At 43.5% G+C, this 20,132-nt stretch overlaps 1 protein-coding gene across 1 annotated transcript; it reads left to right on the top strand.

Moving 5' to 3' along the window:
* Nucleotides 1–1,444: 1,444 nt before the first annotated feature.
* Nucleotides 1,445–18,109, top strand: HSF3 (heat shock factor 3). Its single transcript, XM_008801879.6, has 2 exons — nt 1,445–1,972; nt 16,325–18,109. Exons 1-2 carry the CDS (start codon nt 1,709–1,711, stop codon nt 17,591–17,593), a joined length of 1,533 nt encoding a protein of 510 aa, XP_008800101.4. The 5' UTR covers nt 1,445–1,708; the 3' UTR covers nt 17,594–18,109.
* Nucleotides 18,110–20,132: the final 2,023 nt, after the last annotated feature.

Raw genomic sequence — 20,132 nt, forward strand, 5'->3', positions numbered from 1 at the left:
TTAAAATCCTATCTATTCTGTCAACTGTGGTGATACATGAGCATCTATTTTATTATCAGGGGTAACTCCATCATTTTGCTCCTATTTTCTGCACATCTTCACGCACGGAGTTAAGATTGACGCTATACATTGGCTTCTTACAATGACTACATAGTTCATAATTCATACTCCACAAATGAAGTGCCAGTAATAAGTTAATAACCTTTCAAACTTTTTTTTTTTGGTGGTAAATACAGCAATTTATATAGCTTTAATTTGAGTACATCCTACCAAATCTCCAGAGTGCCGGGCGATCCAATCTGCTGCCCTGTTTGTCTTCCGAAGTACATGTGCTGCCTGCAGGCCACCCATCTCCTGTCAAACTCATCTTTCCACTAACTTGTTTATCATCTTTCTACCACCTTGTTCGGAGCAAGCATCTAGAAGTTGATAAAATAAGTTTTGAATTTGATCCAACCCAGCTCAATGAAAATGAAATGGGAATAGACTCAATTTTTTGAGCCAATTAGCATATGTATTAGGTTTGGAACATGCCAATCCTGATTAGGGGTATAAATAAATTGGGTCGGACCGGATTACGAGTAATATCGATCCAATTTAATTTTTTTATTCGGATTCTAATTTTACATTCAGGCCCAACTTAATAAAAAATTGAATTGAATCGGATCCACCACAATAATTTTTGATCCAACGTATCCTTCTTTGTCCTTACCCCTCGGCAATTAAAATTTTCCTCGCGGCCCAAACCCACGAGCAACCCAATTGTGCTGCCTACACCGCTGTGATCACGGTGGCACGATGCTATTGGCAGACTCAGAGCGTTCACATGATCCGGGCCCCACAGGTGGGTGAGGAGGTGCGAGAGTGGATGTCGTGAGCACGCGGGCGAATTGGGTGCTACCGCCGTCCCAAATTTCCACTCGATAAAAAGCAAGAACAGGAGCCCCATTCTCTGCCCAAAATTTATAAAACCCCAACGGAATCGGGCATATTCCCCTATCCTTTCTTCTTAAAAGACCAAAATGCCCCCCAGTTTCTTGTCCCTTAGGCCTCCTCTTGTTGGTAATTAAAGAGTAAGTACTAGGATTATTTCGTAATTTGACAACACAACAGGCACAACCCTGGCCGCGCGCGTTGGTGCCGGACGCTTGTCATCAGCGTTCTTCCGGCTCTCCTGATTCACCAACTGGCATTCAGTCTTACCGAGATGCCCACGTGCTCTTTAGCCCTCCCCCAACGTCGAAGTTCAATAGATTTGTCGCCGGTTTACATTACCCGTCCGATCTGCTAAAACTATTCCTCTACCGTCGGTCTTGAACAAATCAAGCGACAATCTTGTGGAAACAGCAAAAACTGGGACCCACAAAAAGAGGGTACTTCCGATATTGTGGTAAAAGCCAGGGGCATTTGTTTTCTTCATTTAGTCCAAACCCGACGCCGTCGTTTTATCCTAGAGGCGGCACCTTTTTTATACCCTTCCCTGTTTTTAAACTCTTTTTTCTGAGCGCCGGTACCAATGCAGAAATCTTTCAAGAAACCCTCGAATCGCTCCTCCCCTCCTCATCGGCCCCAACTCCCTCTCCGTTTTCGTTCTCCGAGATCGATTTCGTTTCCTAAAAAACCCTAATTTTGGTCGTTTCTTCTAAGATCGGAGGGGCGCGACTCGATCGCCGTGAGGTTTGCGGGACGGGAGGGGGCTGGAAGAGGGATGGACGGCGGCGGCGGGGGAGGCGGAGGAGGAGGGGCGGCGGCGACAAGCGCGAACCCGAACCTGAACGCGAACATGCCGCCGCCTTTCTTGAGCAAGACGTATGAGATGGTGGACGACCCGGCTACGGACGCGATCGTGTCGTGGGGACTGGCGAACAACAGCTTCGTAGTGTGGAACACGCCTGAGTTCGCCCGGGACCTCCTCCCTAAGTATTTCAAGCACAATAATTTCTCCAGCTTCGTCCGCCAGCTTAACACCTATGTACGCGCATCATCCATCTCCTTCCCCCATCTTTCCTCTTTCCTTCTTTCTTTGGATTGTGAGCGGCTTCAGCGTTATCGGATTTTTCAATCCAAGATCTGTCAAACCGGTATTGGGATCTATATCAGTGGGCGAGCGAGCCGGTATGGTACCGAACCGACGCACAATATGCTTGGACTTACCGGCTTTGAACCGGCACACTTTTCTTTTTTTTAAGTTAAGAATTGGCGCTTACATTTTTTTTTAAAGTTTTTCAAATTTAATTAATAAATAATTATTTTTTTAATTTTTTTAAAAAATAATTTTAAGCATAATTTGATGTTTTTATATTTCTATGATCTTGGTTTAATCTAAATGATGCATTTTATTGTTTCAAAAAAAATACAAAGCATAAAATGATTAGTGAGATATATATATTTAAAGTATAACATAAATATCGGTATATAAAATTTCGTCGAGTGGCGATGCTTTTCGTAAATATCCAAATCGTTAGCATAGTCAAGAGACACATCAGCCTACCCTTTTAACTAAGTGGTGTTGAGTCTTGTATGTTCATCCCATAAGGAACGTGCTCTGGGTTGGATCTCTTGTTGAAGCTTTGGCTTTAAGAGATGTTTTTTAACTTGATAATACAACTGTAAAGGAGTTCATCCAAATATACTGGCAGCAAAATCCAACTCATAAAATACTTTGAATTGTGTAGGATAGTAGTCATTGAAAGACAATACTTCAGACATACAAATCTATATCTGTATTCTTATAAGTCATAGGCTGCCTGTGGCTGCGGATGATAGGATCTAGTATACGACTCAGAACCTAATACGTCTATAGATTCTATTCCATAAGTGAGGTCATTTGTAGCTGCATCGTGTCCTCTTGAATGACCTTGAAGAGCATGTCTTTTGTATACAATCGTATTCTCACGGGCTCTATCAGATCGTATCTTAGAAACGGTGGTCTTATATTTTTCATTCTTTCTGGACAGCAGATTTATGACCACTAGAACTATCATCGTTGCTGCTTCTGGTCTCTGAATCTGAATAAATTGGCTCCTCCACACTCTTCATAGGGTTGCATGTGCCTTTTTTTTTCCTTTTTTGGTGTGCTAAACAGCTGCCTATTTGCTCTTCATGCCCCTTTTTGTCTGACTATGTTGGAAGGATAGATATTGCCCTCCTGACTGAGTCGATCGGGTAGCATAGTGGCACGTCTAAATATCTTTCGATCATATTTCATTGATTCAATACTTCTAACTTTTATACTAAGGATTTATAAATTAACCTATGACCAACCAACGAGCAATATTATTGCTTAAATATAACCTAGACTCTTACTAAGATTAAAACTTGATTTTTCTTATTCAACTTAAATTTAAAGCTATTGCTTCTAAGTAATGCTAGACCAACCATAACATCTTCTTACCACTCTACATCTGGTTCTCAGTAAATCCAAATTACACTGATTAACGTAAAAAACATAAAACTTACATAAATTTGTTTTTCTGTTTCACATAAAATGTGACTGAAGCAGTCATTCTTCAATGATATTAGCACTTTGATGTTTGTAACTAGCCAGTTCTACTGCAGTATTTCCAGTTGTTCGGTTGCTCATATAATCTCCTTGTTTCATCTCCAAGACAATTGAACATATTGTTAGTTTGCTCCTCCAAGGTCTTTGTGCCTCGGTCATGTTATTCATGCAAAATAGCCATGTCATCTTGCAATCATGAAGCTTAGCCTGTTATTTTTGCAGTTATACCAGGTCAGTAAAGTTCTGCAAATTTAAATTATCCGTCTAGCAGTTAACAAGAGTTAATTATAGAACAATCAACAGACGATAGGGGCTTTCTTCTCTTTCATTGTTTATTTGAAATCTTACATATCTTGTTTCATGTACTAATTTTTTAATTTATACTAGCATCACATAAAATAATAAAATAATTGAACTATCATTACCATTCTCTTGAGTGAAATACCACCAGAAACAGTAAAATTGACTTTGCATAGTCAATGAGCTTCTATATTGGTGTTAGATGATTTTTTTCAAAGAGAAAAAAATGAAAAACAAGTCCCATGTTCATTCCCCTTCTTTCATTTTCTGTGTCTACTTCATTCTTTTTTTTTTCTCCTTGCATCTGTCCTTGGTTGTGATTTGTCTATATCATGGTGTGAAGTTCCATTAGGAACATGAAAACGAAAATGAAAAGTCTGGATCTTCTCTGAAACTTATCCAAAACATTGGTCGGTTTTGGAAATTTATGTGGCCAAATCAAACAATTTTTTTTTTCTTTAAAAAAATATGATTGTTACATTGAAAACTGCCAAAATGATACATTCAAAGGTCCCCAAATAATGTGATTTACTTTAAATGATATTCTGATCTGATGAAACTTGGTAGTTCCACTCCAACCAATATTACATAACCATTAACATCGCCATCTTTTCCTTTATTTCTTTTCAGGAGGATATGTGCATTTTCTTCTGTTCTAAAATCAGATCTAGAACATCTAATGAGAGTTTTAATTAAATTCCTGAAGTTCTCCTACCTATGGAATGAGAACTGCCTTGACCCCCTGCAAAATCGGAAGAACTATAAGCATTTCCTCTCCTACCTATGGAATGAGAACTGCCTTGACCCCCTGCAAAATCGGAAGAACTATAAGCATTTCCTCGTATATTTGAACAATAGAAATATGAATACAACATTATCTGGGATGGATTCTTTTCATAAGTTGGTATTTAGGGAACCATTGTTGGAGAAAAATTGTAAAATTTAGGAATACATTTTACTAGATTCTTCGAGAGCATGAGAAATTTTGAATATTTAACCAAAAGGTAGAAATTTAGACAAACTTGTACAACCATGAAAAAATAAGCATGTAATTGCATGTAATTAGAACTCTCTTCTTGGTTATTGAAAGGCTTGTTATGTTTTTATTCCAAGTAGGTGCTGGTAGATTTCTTGTATGTAGGGTGGTGACCTTGTCCCATTTTATAGTGGCAATCACACCCTCTCATTTGAGTGGTCATTGTGTAGCACATTAAGAAGAGTCAAGCTAGATTAGTTTTAGTTTATATGAGTGGATGAAACTTTTTTAATGGTTCATAATTTGTCTAGAAGCTATTACTGGAAAATTATCGACAGACAACACATTGATTTTTAATTATCATTCTTGAGCTTTTTAATTGCCCTTCTTAGCCAACCTCATGACTATCCCTGCTTATGCCCACTTCTTCTTTTTCATATCCTCTTTGTTCTTTCATTTCTTTTAATCCTTAAGTTCCTTTCCCATTCTTTTTCCCAAAGTGCCTTGTGTTGCCTGAAATCTCCTATGTAGGTATTTTCATATCTCATGTCTGGATATATAAGAGAGAGAAAGAGGAAACAAGTTCTGGAAAGGTACTCAGTGCTGTTTCTGCAGTACTACAAGCCACAATGTACAAACAATTTATGAAAGGACAAATACCACGCCAACAACAAGAACAGAAGTTATCCACATCACTACCTCTTTTAAAGATCTTTTTAACACTTTATTCTAACCCAACTATGAATGCAACAAATGTTTGCACGACATCAGATAACCTTTTTAAGGATATCTACTCGATGAGATCCTTTTTTGTGTTTTTGGATAGAGCTGCTTAATGCTATGAAGCATCCTAGACATGCAATTGTAGGACAAATGAACAAAAGTTCTACAATCTGGATAATGTTTTGTAAGATCGACACTTGTAAAGACTAACAGAATGCCTGGAACCTATACCAAGCACTTTGATTGCAAACAGTTTTTTTTAAAACCAGGACAAGTACGCCCATCTATCACTATGATGCAAAAGGAATGCACAATGAACACTTTATCATTATTCATCCTGGTCATGCTGTTGAAAGTCCTTAATTTAAAATAGCTAGCTTCATCTACTTTCACTTCATCAAAATTCATATGAAAAATCTTGATTGCCCGGAATAATCCTTGACTACCACCACCAGTTTTAGAAAATAATGAGTTTTTAGACTGTCTTAAGTATCTGATCACTTAGATCCAACATTTCAAATAATCATCGACATGTTAAATTTATTAGTGAAGTGACACATCTCATACAAATGTTGTCTTTATAAGGCTTGAATCAGTAAATTACTTTCTATATATTTTTTCTTTTTTCTGTTTTTTTTCTGAGAAAAGATTATGCAGAACCTAACCACTTTCATTGAGAAAAAAGAAAGGATATAAAATAGAGTGAGATAAAAGGAGGAAAATAATTAAAAAAGAAAAAATGGAAAGGGGAGAGAAAAACACTAGTACTATAAAGTGGATTGAAATATTCTCAGGCGTTGACATTTTTTCTGGATGATGGACAACTTTTAGTTATTTGTCTGAGAAATTAAATATGTTATCAAAAAATGTTTTAAGGAAAATCTACTTCAGGAACGACACATGGTGGTGGTGCCCTATTGACTTGTATTGCATTAGTGCTTTTGCTTGGAGCCATGAAAGTGGGATGAAGAGTTTGAAACTTCACGAGGAGTTAGTTTTGGAGGCTATAGAATATGTTGAAGAATATGCCCTAGGCTTTATGTGATACCAAATATAAGTTATCTAGTGAAGGCCTGTGGTTAAGATTGTTTTAATATGTCTTGCTCCATTTGATATGGCTGGCATCATACTTGCTTGAGTGAATGGATGAGTTTCCCTTTTCTTTTTTTATATTTTTCCCCTGGTAATACCTTTTCTTCAATGATAATCAGCGAACTATTAATATTATCTTTTAGTAGATTTTTTTCTTGGTTCCTCTTAGTTTTTACAGGTTTATTCAGTCATTGTTTCTTTGACCAAAAGGAGGGAATTTTTTTTCCTTATTCCTTTCTTTACTTTTTTTAAGACCCTACCAGTTTTGTTGTGCGAAGAGCTGATTGTTAATGAAATTTATAATCATAGTAGCCATGAGGTCTACTGATCCATGGGTCAAGCTAGGATTCCATTGTTTTTTCTTTTTTCCTTTTTTTTTTTTGCTGGTGTGTGGTTTGCGAAAAAGTATACTCTTTTGAACAAAAACACAGTATTTATAGACATATCACATGTTTGGTTTTGGGAATAATTTGGCAAGCTCATAAAATTCAGAATTTGGGAAAAATCCTGAAAATGTTTGAGATGTTAAAAGAATGTAAAAATATTTGTAAATAGATGCATATATATAAAAGAAATACCATGGATCCTGCTCTTCAGTCTTCATTGGCGAATCTTGGTGGTATAAGTGATAAAAGGAATAAGCTTATGTATGCCTTTGATTCGTGGGAGGCAGGTTGACAAGAAAAGAAGTAGAACAATAATAGCAGAGAAGTGGAGAGGAGAAAGTGGTATTGGAATAGGTGCATGGGACCTGGGAGGATGAGAAGCAGAGGAAAAGAGGAATAATGGAGATTGGAGGAGAAGAAGAAAGGAGAGAGAGAAGGACACGGGATGACTTTTGGTCTCTCTTTCTATTTTGAAAAAAAATTAATATCTATAAGATCTCAAAAAGCAGTGGAATACCTCAATCCCATACCATGGTCTGTATTCACTTTTCAGTTTTCACTGCTTCAAAGCACATGGAATTGTTTTTGCTAGCACAGCTGATTTATTCGCTGATTCATGAATAGATTGCAGTTTCAATGAATTTCACATTTTAGTCTGTGATATGTTTGCAAATAATCTAATAATTCACAGAACAATTCATCAGGCTTGCCAAATCCGAATAATTCATGAGTTTTTTCATTAATTCAGAGAATTGTGTGATTATGCTTATATATTTTTTAAAGAAAGAAACTAAAATAATTGCATTGAAGTTCTTAGTATTCTTTATGACCATTTTTATCTTCAAAAGTTACTTCATTTAATACTTGCACCTAAGATTGAAAAGGACTCCAATTTGGGGGGGGGGGGGGGGGGCTTGTTGCATCAAGGTTCGTGCGAGGGGCGGACATTTTGCCGAACACCTTGTGGGCAGTCCATGGCTGCTCAAGTGGACTGCGAGCCAGAGGCAACTGTCCGGGGCCCGCCTGGGATTATGATGCCGAGAATGGTTGAGACCATGCCCCGGTGGTCTGCGGTGGCGTAGGGGGGCCAGCGACGCCCAGAGGTGCCCTATCATCGGGCTACCGAGGCGGAACTGGCTGCATTGGAGCGCTGCTTCCCTCGGGTAGTGCGGTTGCCGGCGGAGCGGGTGGATCAGGCACGGGCAGAGTGGGAAGGGACGGCCGTCATTGCCAGGAGTCTGGGGAGGCAAGTTCCGGTTGAGCTGGTGGCGCGCGATCTCAGAGGTCGGAGTAAGCTGAAGCAGCCGGTGGAAGCTCTCCCAATGGCGGATGGGTTCATGACGATCCGTTTCAAGTCGGGAGAGGATCGAGCGGCGGTGATGGAGGCTGGCCCGTGGCTGGTGGCGGGTCAGTTGTTGGCGATGGAGAAGTGGATGCCCGACTTTATTCCGAGTGTCCATACTATGAGTCGGACGGTGGTTTGGGTCAGGCTACCGGGGCTCCCACTGGAGTACTGGGACAGGGAGATGATCTTGGCGATAGCTGCGGCTGCTGGGCGATCGATGGAACTGGATAGCATTTCCAGCGGACAGCGACGGTTAGGATTTGCTCGGGCAAAGGTGGAGGTAGATTCGCTTCAGCCATTGGTGCCCGGTACGCTTGTGGAGGTTCGGCAAAGGAGGTTTTGGCAGGACTTTGTCTATAAAGATCTGCCGGGCCTTTGCTATCTCTGGGCGCGCATGGGGCATCAGGCCAGCAAGTGTCGCTTCCATGAAGCGGGGAAGACGGCAGCGCCGGAGGCGGCCGACGGGTTGGGCGTACCCCCGGAGGAAGAGGCTGCGGAATGTCAATGGGACGGGGAACGGACCATCTACGGACCGTGGATGACTGTATCCCGGGCAAGCATGCATCGGGGTGGCGGCACCAGGAGGGTTGCCGGGAGGAAGACGGTGACTGAGCCCCCCATTGAGTCAGACAGGGGACCGGTCCAAGCAAACTCGGCGCCGAGTCCGGCTAAGGCTGGGTCGAGTTCCCCCATATCTCCACCGGATTCGGAGGGATAGCAGAAGCCCAAGAAAATAGCTAGGCGTACCTTGCCGGAGCAGAGCAGGGCGATCGGCAACGATGCGTCGGACGTGGGGAAGATGCTGGAGGCGCGGACTGAGTCGGAACTGAGTTCGGAGCAGGGGGGAACCCAACCCACAGACCTCGGCCCAGGCCCGCATTGCATACCGGACCGGGCTAAGGTCTCAAGCCCAACCCGCGAGGCTGATAGAAGTGGGCTGGCCAGGTTGGCTGAGGCCTAATCCAACTTGGCGGACCCGGGCCTGGCGGAAAGGGTAGGTGGGCCGGGCCCACTGAAACGGGCCAGGAGCCCAACTAAAAGGCAGGGGGGCTCAGGGCCTGTGGATCGTGGAGTGACCCTGCCTATGGTGCCCACGGCGCTTGGAGGGTGGGCTCCACCCTTGGCCGGCGACCGTCGGCGCTTCAGGAGCTGGAGCTTGTCACCGGCGGTCGTCGTGGGCTCTCGGGCAAGCGAAACTGCTGGCAGAGGCGGTAGTCGCGGCAGAAGAAGGCAAAGGACCTCGGCAGACCCAATTTCCCGGCGAGGATATGGGCAGTGCAGCGGGCCAACCGTGCCGGTGGCACCGACACGAGCGGTAGTCGGCCAGAGCGGAGGTCTGGCGAGCGATTCTCCAGGAGGCTTAATGCGGCCAGACCAAGGGGAACCCGGTGGTTGCTCGGACCAGGGACGCTCGTCTCGAGAGCCACGGAACATGGAACTAGTGGGCAGCGGAGGAGGTCATGGAGCTGTGGTCGGTGACCGGCGAGATGAAGGTGAAGGTCCGGCCATGGAGCCGGAAGAGAAGGTGGAGTTCTCACAGCGGGAGGAGTCCAAAATTCCAGCTGGGATGGGGGATTTGAACTCTGTGAAGCGGAACATGGAGGCTCCTGTTCGTGCTTCCTCTATCTCAGCCGTAATGCAGACAGCAAGGTCCCCATTGCCTTCAGTGGTGATGAGGGGAGGTGCTGGGAATTCAGGGTATGGATCCACCTCTCCACGGGAAGGTGGTCAATTTGCTGAGAGCTGCTATCCAGGGAGAAGAACGGATGTCAAAGGAAGGTGGGGTGTCCAAGGTATCAGGAGGAGTCTGCCCAGGGAGTGAAGGCCAAGCCTCTACATTTGGTATATTATGAAGGTCCTAGCTTGGAATTGTAGGGGGCAGCCAAGCCTTCCTTTTCGTCGGCGTTCAAGAGGTTAGTTCAGGTTCATTCTCCTGAAATTTGCTTTCTTTGTGAAACAAGGGTGTCTGAAGATGGGTTGCGCCGGGTGCAGCGGCATCTGGCTGCTGACTAGGAATCTTTTGCGGTGGAGTCCCAAGGTTTGTCTGGGGGTATCTTGATGTTGTGGAAACGAGGGATGGCCTTTGTAGATGTTTTTTGTAATTGCTCTCAGCAGGTGGTGATGGTTGTATCGGAACCAAATGAAGCCCTATGAGTTCTATGTGGGGTATATGCTAGCACTGACTACCGGACGAGGAGAGTCCTTTGGGGTGAGTTGACTAGTCTATTGACTCAGGGGGTGCTAACTATGGTGGTTGGAGACTTTAATTGTATTCTAGGTCCTAACGAGAAAAGGGGAGGTAGGGCCTATTCTGACTCAGTGGACAGGAGAGAGTTTCGAGAGTTTCTGGCTACTATTGGACTGGTGGACCTTGGCTTTTCCAGACTGCGATTTACCTAGTGCAATAATTAGTCTGGGCAAGCTAGGGTGTGGGAGCGGCTTGACAGGGCCACTGCATCTCCGGATTGGATTCAGCGATTTCCATCCTATCAGGCCAGTCATCTTGCTCGGATTGCCTCTGATCATTATCCTCTTCTGATCTCTATAGCTTCGAGCTCCAGCCATCATAGCCCATTCAGATTTGAGAAGCTGTGGTTGTCATATCCTCAGTCTTGGGAGGTAGTCAGGGAGGCTTGAAGCATGCCGGTACGGGGCGACGCCATGCAGAGGATATCGCGCAGGTTGGAGCTCACTAAATGCAGGCTTCGTAGGTGGAACCGAATGTTTGTGGGCAACATCTTCCGGAGATTAGAGGAGGTGGAGACTATGATTGCAGATCTTCAAGGGAGGTAGGTCCGGGATGGGGAGCTTGAGGGGGCTGATATGGTGGATCTACGACGCTATTTAGCTTCCCACCATTCCCTATTGCGCCAGCAGGAGATATTTTGGAGACAGAAGTCGAGAATTCAGTGGGTCCAGGAGGGTGACCGGAACACCAGGTTCTTCCATCGATCGACAGTTATCAAAAGGCAAAGGAATATGATTCGATCACTGGGAGTTGGGGTGGGCCAACGGGTGGAGGAGGATTCTGCAGTGAGACAGGTGTTGTTTGACTTCTTCAGTTCTAGATGGACGGAGGATGGGGGGCCTTTCGTCACTGATCAGCTCCTTAGCCCGATAGTCAGAGTGGAGGAGGCAGATAATGCAGCGTTGATTAGGCCAGTGTCGGACAGAGAGGTGCAGGAGGCGGTATGGGCCCTAGCTGAGGATAAGGCCCTTGGACCGGATGGATTTCTCCCCTTCTTTTAGAGGTATTGGGGTATTATTGGGAGGGCAGTGGTGGAGGCAGTTCAGCTATTTTTCAGTCGGGCTGTGATGGCGGACGACTGGAAGGCTACCTACATTACATTGATATCGAAGCGTCAGGATGCTTCGGAGCCGAGTCACTATAGGCCTATTAGTTTATGCACTACCTTGTATAAGGTAGTGGCGAGGCTCATGGTGGGGAGAATGAAGGATTTGTTGCCTAGTATTATTAGCTAGGAGCAAGGAGCTTTTGTGGGAGGGAGGAGTATATTAGATAACATCCTGCTGGCCCAGAAGATGATGGGAGATTTACAGCGAGCTCCAAGGAGGCGATGTTTAATGGCACTGAAACTGGACATGGAGCGGGCTTATGATCGGATCCGGTGGGATTTCCTCAGGCGGGCCCTGGAGAGTTTTGGCTTCCATCAGGTCTGGATTGATTGGGTTCTAGGCTTGTGTACAGGGGCCAAGTTTCTCCATTTTGGTCAACGGCACGCCCTCGTCTTTTTTTCGTGCTACTATGGAGCTTCGCCAGGGATGTCCTCTGTCTCCGTATTTATTTATCATTTGTTCTGATGTGCTTTCTCGTGCTCTGCATGTAGCCTGCGAGGACCGGGAGTTGGCGGTCTACAGCCCAGCCCCTGGTGCCCCCCTATTTCTCACTTACTTTTTGCAGATGATTGCTTGTTGCTTGCTAGGGCGAGGGTGAGGGACGCGAGGGCCCTTCAGAGGGTGTTGTTAGAGTACTGTGCGGCTTCCGGGCAGCAAGTTAATCTCCATAAGCGTCCATATTTTTTAGTCCGAGCACGGAGCGGAGGGTGCGGCGTGAGATCAGGGCGATCTTGGGGATGTAGGAGCAGGAGGGGGTGCTGGATTATCTTGGGGTTCCACTTACAGGGTGGAGGCTGCGGGTGGCAGAGTGTTTCGCATTGGTGCAGAGGGTGCAGAGCAGACTTGAGGGATGGAGGGCTTCATCATTGTCTATGATGGGCAGATTGACGCTGGTCAGGTCAGTCCTCTGTTCGATACCCATTTATCTTATGGTTGTGCCGAGGATGGTGCTGGTGGCGATTGAGCGGCTCATGCGGAGCTTCCTGTAGGGCTCCCTTGGAGGGGGCCATGGGATACATCTTGTGGCTTGGGAGAGAGTTTGTCTGCCACTGAGCAAGGGTGGTTTGGGGGTGCAGTCATTGCTAGCGAGGCACTACTGGCGCGGCGGGCCGTGCAGGTAGTTCTGGAGCCGCAGGGATTCTGGAGTCGGGTCATGATAGCTAGATATGGTCGGGCAGGCTCAGTCGGACAGGTGGTGGGCAGACGGAGGGTTTCCTTTATGTGGCAGGCAATTCGGAGGCACCTGCCCATGGCCTTGGAGCACTCCAGATGGTTGATTGGCGACGAATGGAGCATTGACGTGATGGAGGATCCATAGGTGGATGCACTTCCATTGAGCACGTGGCCGATGATGATCAGTGATGAGGGGGCTACGGGTGTGCGACCTCTTAAGACCGGGGGAGGCATTGTGGGATGATGACAGATTGGGGCAGTTATTTGAGGAGCATCTAGCAGAGCGGGTATAGGCCCTTGCTGTCCCGGGATCAGCAGGTTCAGATAAGTTTGGAGCACCACTTGCAGAGCCAGAGTCAGGACTGGCGACGTTTCTCGGGTTCTTCAGCGGGAGTCAGAGCTGGGTTTGGATTGTGGCTGGGTATGGAGGGTTGGGCTACACCAGAGGGTTGCACTATTCCTCTGGAAGGTGGCTTGGAAGCGTTTGTCGACGATCTCCGTGTTGAGCAGGCGTGGAGTGGCTATCCCCCCACTATGCCTGGATTGTGAGGTAGACGAGTCGGTTGCCCATGCACTATTCCAGTGTGTGTGGGCGAGGGAGACATGGAGACTATCTGGGATCCCGGAGGTTACTTGGAGCCAGAGGGACCGATTTCTTGAGGTAGTTCGGCACTGGTCAGCTGCCCCCCAGTTGCGTCGGGTGGCTATTGTGGCGTCCTGCATAGTTTATCATATATTGATGGCCAGGAACGCTAGGGTATTTGGCGAGCGTAGTCCATCCCCACGATTCATGATGGAGCGCGCTCGGGCACAGGCAGCAGAGACTATCCATGCAGGTTTAGATCGTTGACCTTTGACAGCTCGGGACATTTAGGGCCCCCACATTGCTTCGGCAGCTTCTCACATGATTTTCTTGGAGCCCCCACCCCCGAGTTTCCTCAAGGTCAATTTTGACGGCTCTGTCCTGGATGGTAGTAGGAGGGGAGGGGCCGGTTTTGTCATCAGGGGCCCGACTTCGAGTGTGGTGGCAGCAGGGGGTGTCAGCTCTTCGACACCTCGGTTCCAGGCGCAGAGTTATGGGCGGCTTGGATGGGTTTGCGTTATGCGCAACATGTGCTGCAGGCGACTCCCATCCTCTTGGAGGGGGATTCGGCCACGGTGATTAGCTGGGTCCGGAGAGGCCCATATAGTGATAGAGGAGTTCATCCCTTGCTCCGTGTTATTTGGTTGATGGTGAGGGAGGCTATCACATTTCAAGCTGTGCATGTATATCGTGAGGCTAATGGGGCCGCGGACTAGGTGGCGGCATTTGTAGCGCCACTCAGGAGGCGCCCTATGGGTTGGAGAGGATGAGATACCTGGTGTATTCCGAGACCTTTTGTTTGCCGATTCTATTGGGGGTATTCGTACCCGCATTATATGATACGACTGTTTTAGCAAAAAAAAAAAAAAAAACTTCACCTAAGTTAATTCTACATCTTTTGACAAAGTAATTATGTATTTTAATGAATAAAGTAAAAGAATATGGCTTCATGGTTCATTGTTCAATTGTTTATGTCAACAGAGTAAAATTTGGGTTATCATTATTAATTTATTATTTTTCTACACTTCACAGTGTAAAGCATGTGTACGAATTCTTTTATTTCATCTTTGGAGAAACATATAGATGACTAATTTAAGATAATCTTAGTATTTGGATATGTCATGATGTATAACTGATAGTGTGCATGTACCTTAAAGATATAATATAAATATATGCCTATATATGCATAACCTACTTTTTTTGTGATTAAATCAAAGTTCAAAAATAATTGCTTGTTTATCATATTGCTACAATTATACAGCACTCAAATTTATTGGATTTCTTTAACATGAAGAGAGTATCTTAAAACCTAGAAAATTAGATCTACTTGCACACATTGAAAGCTGACATCTCCTTAGTGGGTAAAGTGGGAAAGAGATAGAGGCTGGATTGCAAGAGAGGGTCTTCATCGACTCTCTTTTGCTAGAGAACATCAGTGGGTGTCTTCCAATCAATCTAGCAGCTCTATAAATCCAAATGTGGTTGGATTTGGGGCAAGTTTTAAAAGTTGTTCAGGAACCTAATGTTAAAACCAGACTTGGCTATTATGAAAATCTTATGGTATCTCCAATCCATCTGGTAGCTCTCTAAAGTCTAAACATAAATTTAGTTGGATTTGAGACGTGTCCTGATAAGGAACCTAATCCAAAATGAAACTCAGTTTTACAGGAATAGCACAGAGGCTAATATTCTTTAGTTAAAACCTCTAGTTTGTGATTCGGCTGCAAATGTCCATTTTTCAATCACTAATGTATCATGTAGTGGTCCCTGACTGAACTTGATGATGGAATGTACTTTTCTTTCGGGGGAAGATTGTGGGAATGAACCATTTATCTTTTAAGTTGGTCATATATTTACTTGTGTCAACCTTTCTTCTGACATTGGTCAAGAATTTTACATTTTTTGAACTTTTGATTTACAAGCAAAGAATTTATGTTTCAGTAATAGTTATGGAAATTTTAAAGGAGGAGACCAATTTTATTTTAGATTTTAGCTTGTCTAGTTAAATATGAAAAATCCTGCTTTGTTCAAGTAGTTTGAACTCAAGTTGGCTGAGAAATTGGGTAGGAATAATTTTTGTGGTGAAATAAGTTTTGGAAATGAATTGAACTTAGATAAGTAAATTTAGGGCCATTTGTCACATCACATAAACTAAATGTCAGTCTATGATTTCAGTTTATATTGTATTGAAAATTTGCAATGTGCTAATGGAACATGGGTCAATGATCAATATAAAATATCAATGGTTTAATATTATTCACTTTGGTAATGTTGCTTATTTTTACCAAGTCATGATGATTCAAGGCCATTGGCTGTACTCCCTATTTAATAGATGAATGATTAGCAGCTACTGGTCCACTACATGAGACAATCTTTTGGATTAGTCATAACTTGGTCGTTATTTTGTGTACCAACAGCTGTCTGTGGAAGCGGCCTTGCTGTTTGAAATGTTCATTCTGCATGACATAGATTGCGAAACAAATCATACTTTTCTTCTTAGGTTCGCATGATGGTTATTATGACCATTTAATATTGATAAGGCATCAGCTTCAAGATTTCTTCACTGTAGCATGTTTTCTAAGGAAATGCTTGGAGAAATGGATTTAATTAGGCCTGGTTCTTAAACAACTTGCCACAACTTAGTCAATTTCTTCTTGGCTTGTTACTGGGTTTAGCAATGTCAGATGTTGGTTCCTAATTATTTGATATTCAGCCTCCAAGCAAGTGTTCCCTCGTTCTATCTGTTCTTTCTTTCATTCTTTCTTTTTTGTATTTGTTTCTTTTAAGTCTTTTGCGCATGGTAAAGCTGTTTATTTCTTTGACAGAACATTCATACTGAATTCTATTAATTGTTTTCACTTGGTGATTGTTACTGTTGTTTGAGCAGGGTTTTAGGAAAGTTGATCCTGATCGATGGGAATTTGCTAACGAGGGATTTTTGAGAGGTCGAAAAGATCTGCTGAGGACCATTAATAGGAGAAAACCCTCTCATGCTCATAGTCAAACACAGCAGTCTCAGCCACAGAATGCTTCAGTTGCAGCTTGTGTTGAGGTGGGGAAGTTTGGGTTGGATGAAGAAATTGAGAGGCTGAAGAGGGACAAGGATGTACTCATGCAGGAACTGGTCAGGCTGAGGCAGCAACAGCAGACCACAGATCATCAGTTACAGACCTTAGGTAAACGCCTTCAAGGAATGGAACAGCGCCAGCAACAAATGATGTCATTTTTAGCAAAAGCCATGCAAAGCCCAGGCTTTTTAGCTCAATTGGTGCAGCAGAATGATAACAGCAGACACATAGCTGGAGGGAACAAAAAACGGAGGTTGCCTAAGCAAGAAGGCAGTTTGGGTGGTGATAGGGCATCATCGCTCGATGGCCAGATAATCAAGTATCAGCCTCAAATGAATGAAGCAGCCAAGGCAATGCTAAGGCAGATTCTGAAAATGGGTTCATCTCAGCCTAGGCTGGAATCTTTTAGCAACCCTGATAATCTTTTACTAGAGAATTTCCCTACATCGCCCGGAGCATTTGACAGTAGTTCTTCAAGTTGGAATTCTGGAGTGACCCTTGCAGAGGTCCCTCCTAATTCAGGGTTTCAGTATGTTCCTGCGAGCTCTGGGTTCTCAGCAATTGGCTCGTCTTCAGCTGTATCTGAGATTCAGTCTTCTGGAGGTGTAACAGATATGGTTGCAACCAACAAATTGTCAGATATGGATGTTTTATCTGCAGTTCCAGATTCCATTGCTCCATCAGATATGAATCTTCCTGATTTTCCTGAATTAGAAGGGATTGTGCCTAATGACAGTGTTGACATTCCAAGTGAGAGCTTTGCAATGCCTGACCCCGAGAGCGTGTATATTGACCCTCTTACAACAGGAGTGGATGAGGCAGCAATTCCAATTGAGATGGAGAAGCCATCCGTGGATACTATTATCGATATCTTGGCTGAGGATCAAAAGCTTCCGGGCATTATTGATTCATTTTGGGAACAATTTCTTTCAGCCAGTCCTCTAGCAGGAGAGACGGAAGAGGCCGAGTCGAGCATACAGGAAACAAAGGAGATTCAGCTGGGGCCAGAGAATGGTTGGAACGGTGCACAGAATATGGAGCATCTTACAGAACAAATGGGGCTCCTTTCTTCTGACCCCAAACAATGATATCGAGCCAATGCAGTTCTTTCTGACTCAAAGCTAATATGGGTTGCACTGTGCACGCGTGCCCTCGCCGGTCCAAAGCTACACCAACAGCTGAATTTTGGCACCTGATCTCTTGGTCTTTACTTGCAAGATAAATGACAATCATATACAGGCATCCAGTGACTCATTTTTGCGTTCAGATGGCTGCCATGTGGTGGCCTCTGCTTGTCCTTAGGCAGCAGACCGTGGGCTATGTTAATGTTCTGTATGTGAAGTTGCATCCATCACTATTCACTTTAAATATGCTCTGGTATGAATGCTTCTCCCATGCAGCACCACTCTGGTTTATATGCCAGTAGAAGTAAGACAAGGTGAGGAGATACATCGTCACACGTTGGGAGAGACAGGATGGATGCATCATTATTTATAGAGCTACGAATAAAGTTATTTGTAGCAAGACTATGTTAAATGTGTTTTCTGACATGGAAAGAAGTGTTCTACGTTAGCATCATTATTTATTATTACTACTTATTTTCATTTCTTTGCATTCTTAAGGTGCATGGTTGTGGCCTCGATGAAGACTAAAGCAAACAATGTTGGAAGCATCCCTGAGTGCTTGGCCAATGATGATATATGAAGTTGGATGTTAAAAAACTTCAGATAAAGCTTGAGTGCTTATGATTATGGTTTCCCTTGTTTTCTTGGGCTCTAAATGTTGGTTAACAACTTAACTTCAGGCCGACGTTGGTACCGTCGTGGGATTCCGCCTTGGTTGTGAAAGCGCATGAGATTATTGTGGTTCTAATTCCAAGTGTTGCACGGAGAAATTGGGAGAGCAAAGAGCAGAGCAGAGAAAGAAGGAAAGAAGGATAGAAAAAGATAACGGTTTTAGATGTTTGACCAGAGGCCTTCGATTCTTAAAAATACTGGGAATAAAGCTCTTGAAAGAAACTACTGCGAATAAAAGAAGAGGGCTTCTGATTGTAGGACCCTCCTTTTGATGTGTAACTTTTTATTAGCAAAAGAAAAAGACTCTGATTTTCTTCATTTCATTTTCTAAGTTGTCTCCTGAATACTAAATAAAATTTAAAATTTTCGTAAACAAACTTCTAGGTGTACTTTTTATGGACCCCTGGTTTTTCTACTGGCGGGCATACATTATTCTCATTGTTGCTGTCAGACCAGCAACTCTCAGAGTTCCAATTGATTTCTGTAAATTTTAACGAGGCAAGCATTTGTGGGGGATTCCTTGTATATTCAAGTAAGTCTACCATATGGAATACCTTTAGCTGCTGGGAGATAAATTAAGTTTATTGATACACCGCATTATGCAGTAAAGAATAATGCTCAGTCCATTGTATGAGCTTCATTAGAGATGCAAGTGAAAATTCAATGCTTCATATTACCTGTGGCTGTTTATGCTTCATATTCTACCAATGGTGTCAGTGGTTGGTCTCTTTTTTTTCTCACTCATACTAGTTGTAAGCTTTCATGCTTTATCAATGCATGTACAATCGGATGAATATGTTTTGATAAACACATTGTTTTCTGGCAGAGACATGCAGTGGTTGTGCATGAACAAGTGTGTGAAATAGTTTAATATAGTAATGAGGTGTTAATAAAGATTACCTACATTGCAAAATTTTGTACATTGAGTGATTTCTTGAATGTAGTCAGAATGAGGGTGATGTAAAAGTTATTATTCATTAATAGTCGACAACATGATCACCGTACATAAAGTGTTAAAATGATTGAATTCCATTCAATGGAATTAAAGTGAAGAGATCTAGTGTAAATAAATTTCAGTGATTATATGCAAGTATAAATTAATTTTTTATATAACCACTACTTCTAGAATATTTTCTCTTGTTTGGTAGTCTGAGCCATAATGAGGTTCCTAGAATTCTAAAAGAGAGAAACTTTAGTCAGTGCACCCCTGAATAATTAATCCACTCCAAAAATCAGATATCCATAAGAAAATAAGTGTTGAAGAGCACGTGTTGCAACAATCAGTTCAGAGTAAACTGCCCCTGGGCTACTCAATCACTACAACTGATTCTAGTTTTCTGTATGCACCAAACCCGAAACGAGTGATGCTGTAGGGTGCCACTACATTACCAGCTCATCACTATCCAATGTGGCAGGACATAAGTGCAATTAATATTGGATTCAGCCATTCAGAGGACACCACATCAGCACCTTGTCAGGCATGTAACTGAGCAGGCTATGTAGTGGCACTCATAGCAATCTTCTGTTGGATCCATATGGAGCAGTGGAGGTGCCACCTTTTGATCCTAATGGAACCAAAATCCATGAATTTACAAGGTTTGTGCAGGACTCACTCGTTATTAGATCCACTTGATCTTTTGTGCATCAGCTATGTCAGTTCCACAAACCTGGGTGATGGATGCCAGATTAACTTCAAATAGTTGCCATTTTGCTGATCTGATTAGATCAATCAATTGCTGTCCTCACTCCGACTACAGTAGGACACTGGCATGCTTACAGCATTATAGGAACCTGGTCAGTAGCGTTCCACAAACAACCAGCACATATGGAG

This window comes from Phoenix dactylifera, chromosome 3 (assembly GCF_051530095.1).
Source record: "Phoenix dactylifera cultivar Ajwa chromosome 3, Ajwa_hap1_PhDact_Kaust_v1.1, whole genome shotgun sequence".
Lineage (NCBI taxonomy): Eukaryota > Viridiplantae > Streptophyta > Magnoliopsida > Arecales > Arecaceae > Phoenix > Phoenix dactylifera.

Coding starts and splice junctions, on each gene's coding strand:
- HSF3 (XM_008801879.6), top strand. CDS start 1,709: ATGGACGGCGGCGGCGGGGGAGGCGGAGGAGGAGGGGCGGCGGCGACA. Junction 1,973..16,324: donor TCCGCCAGCTTAACACCTAT/GTACGCGCATCA, acceptor TTGTTTGAGCAG/GGTTTTAGGAAAGTTGATCC.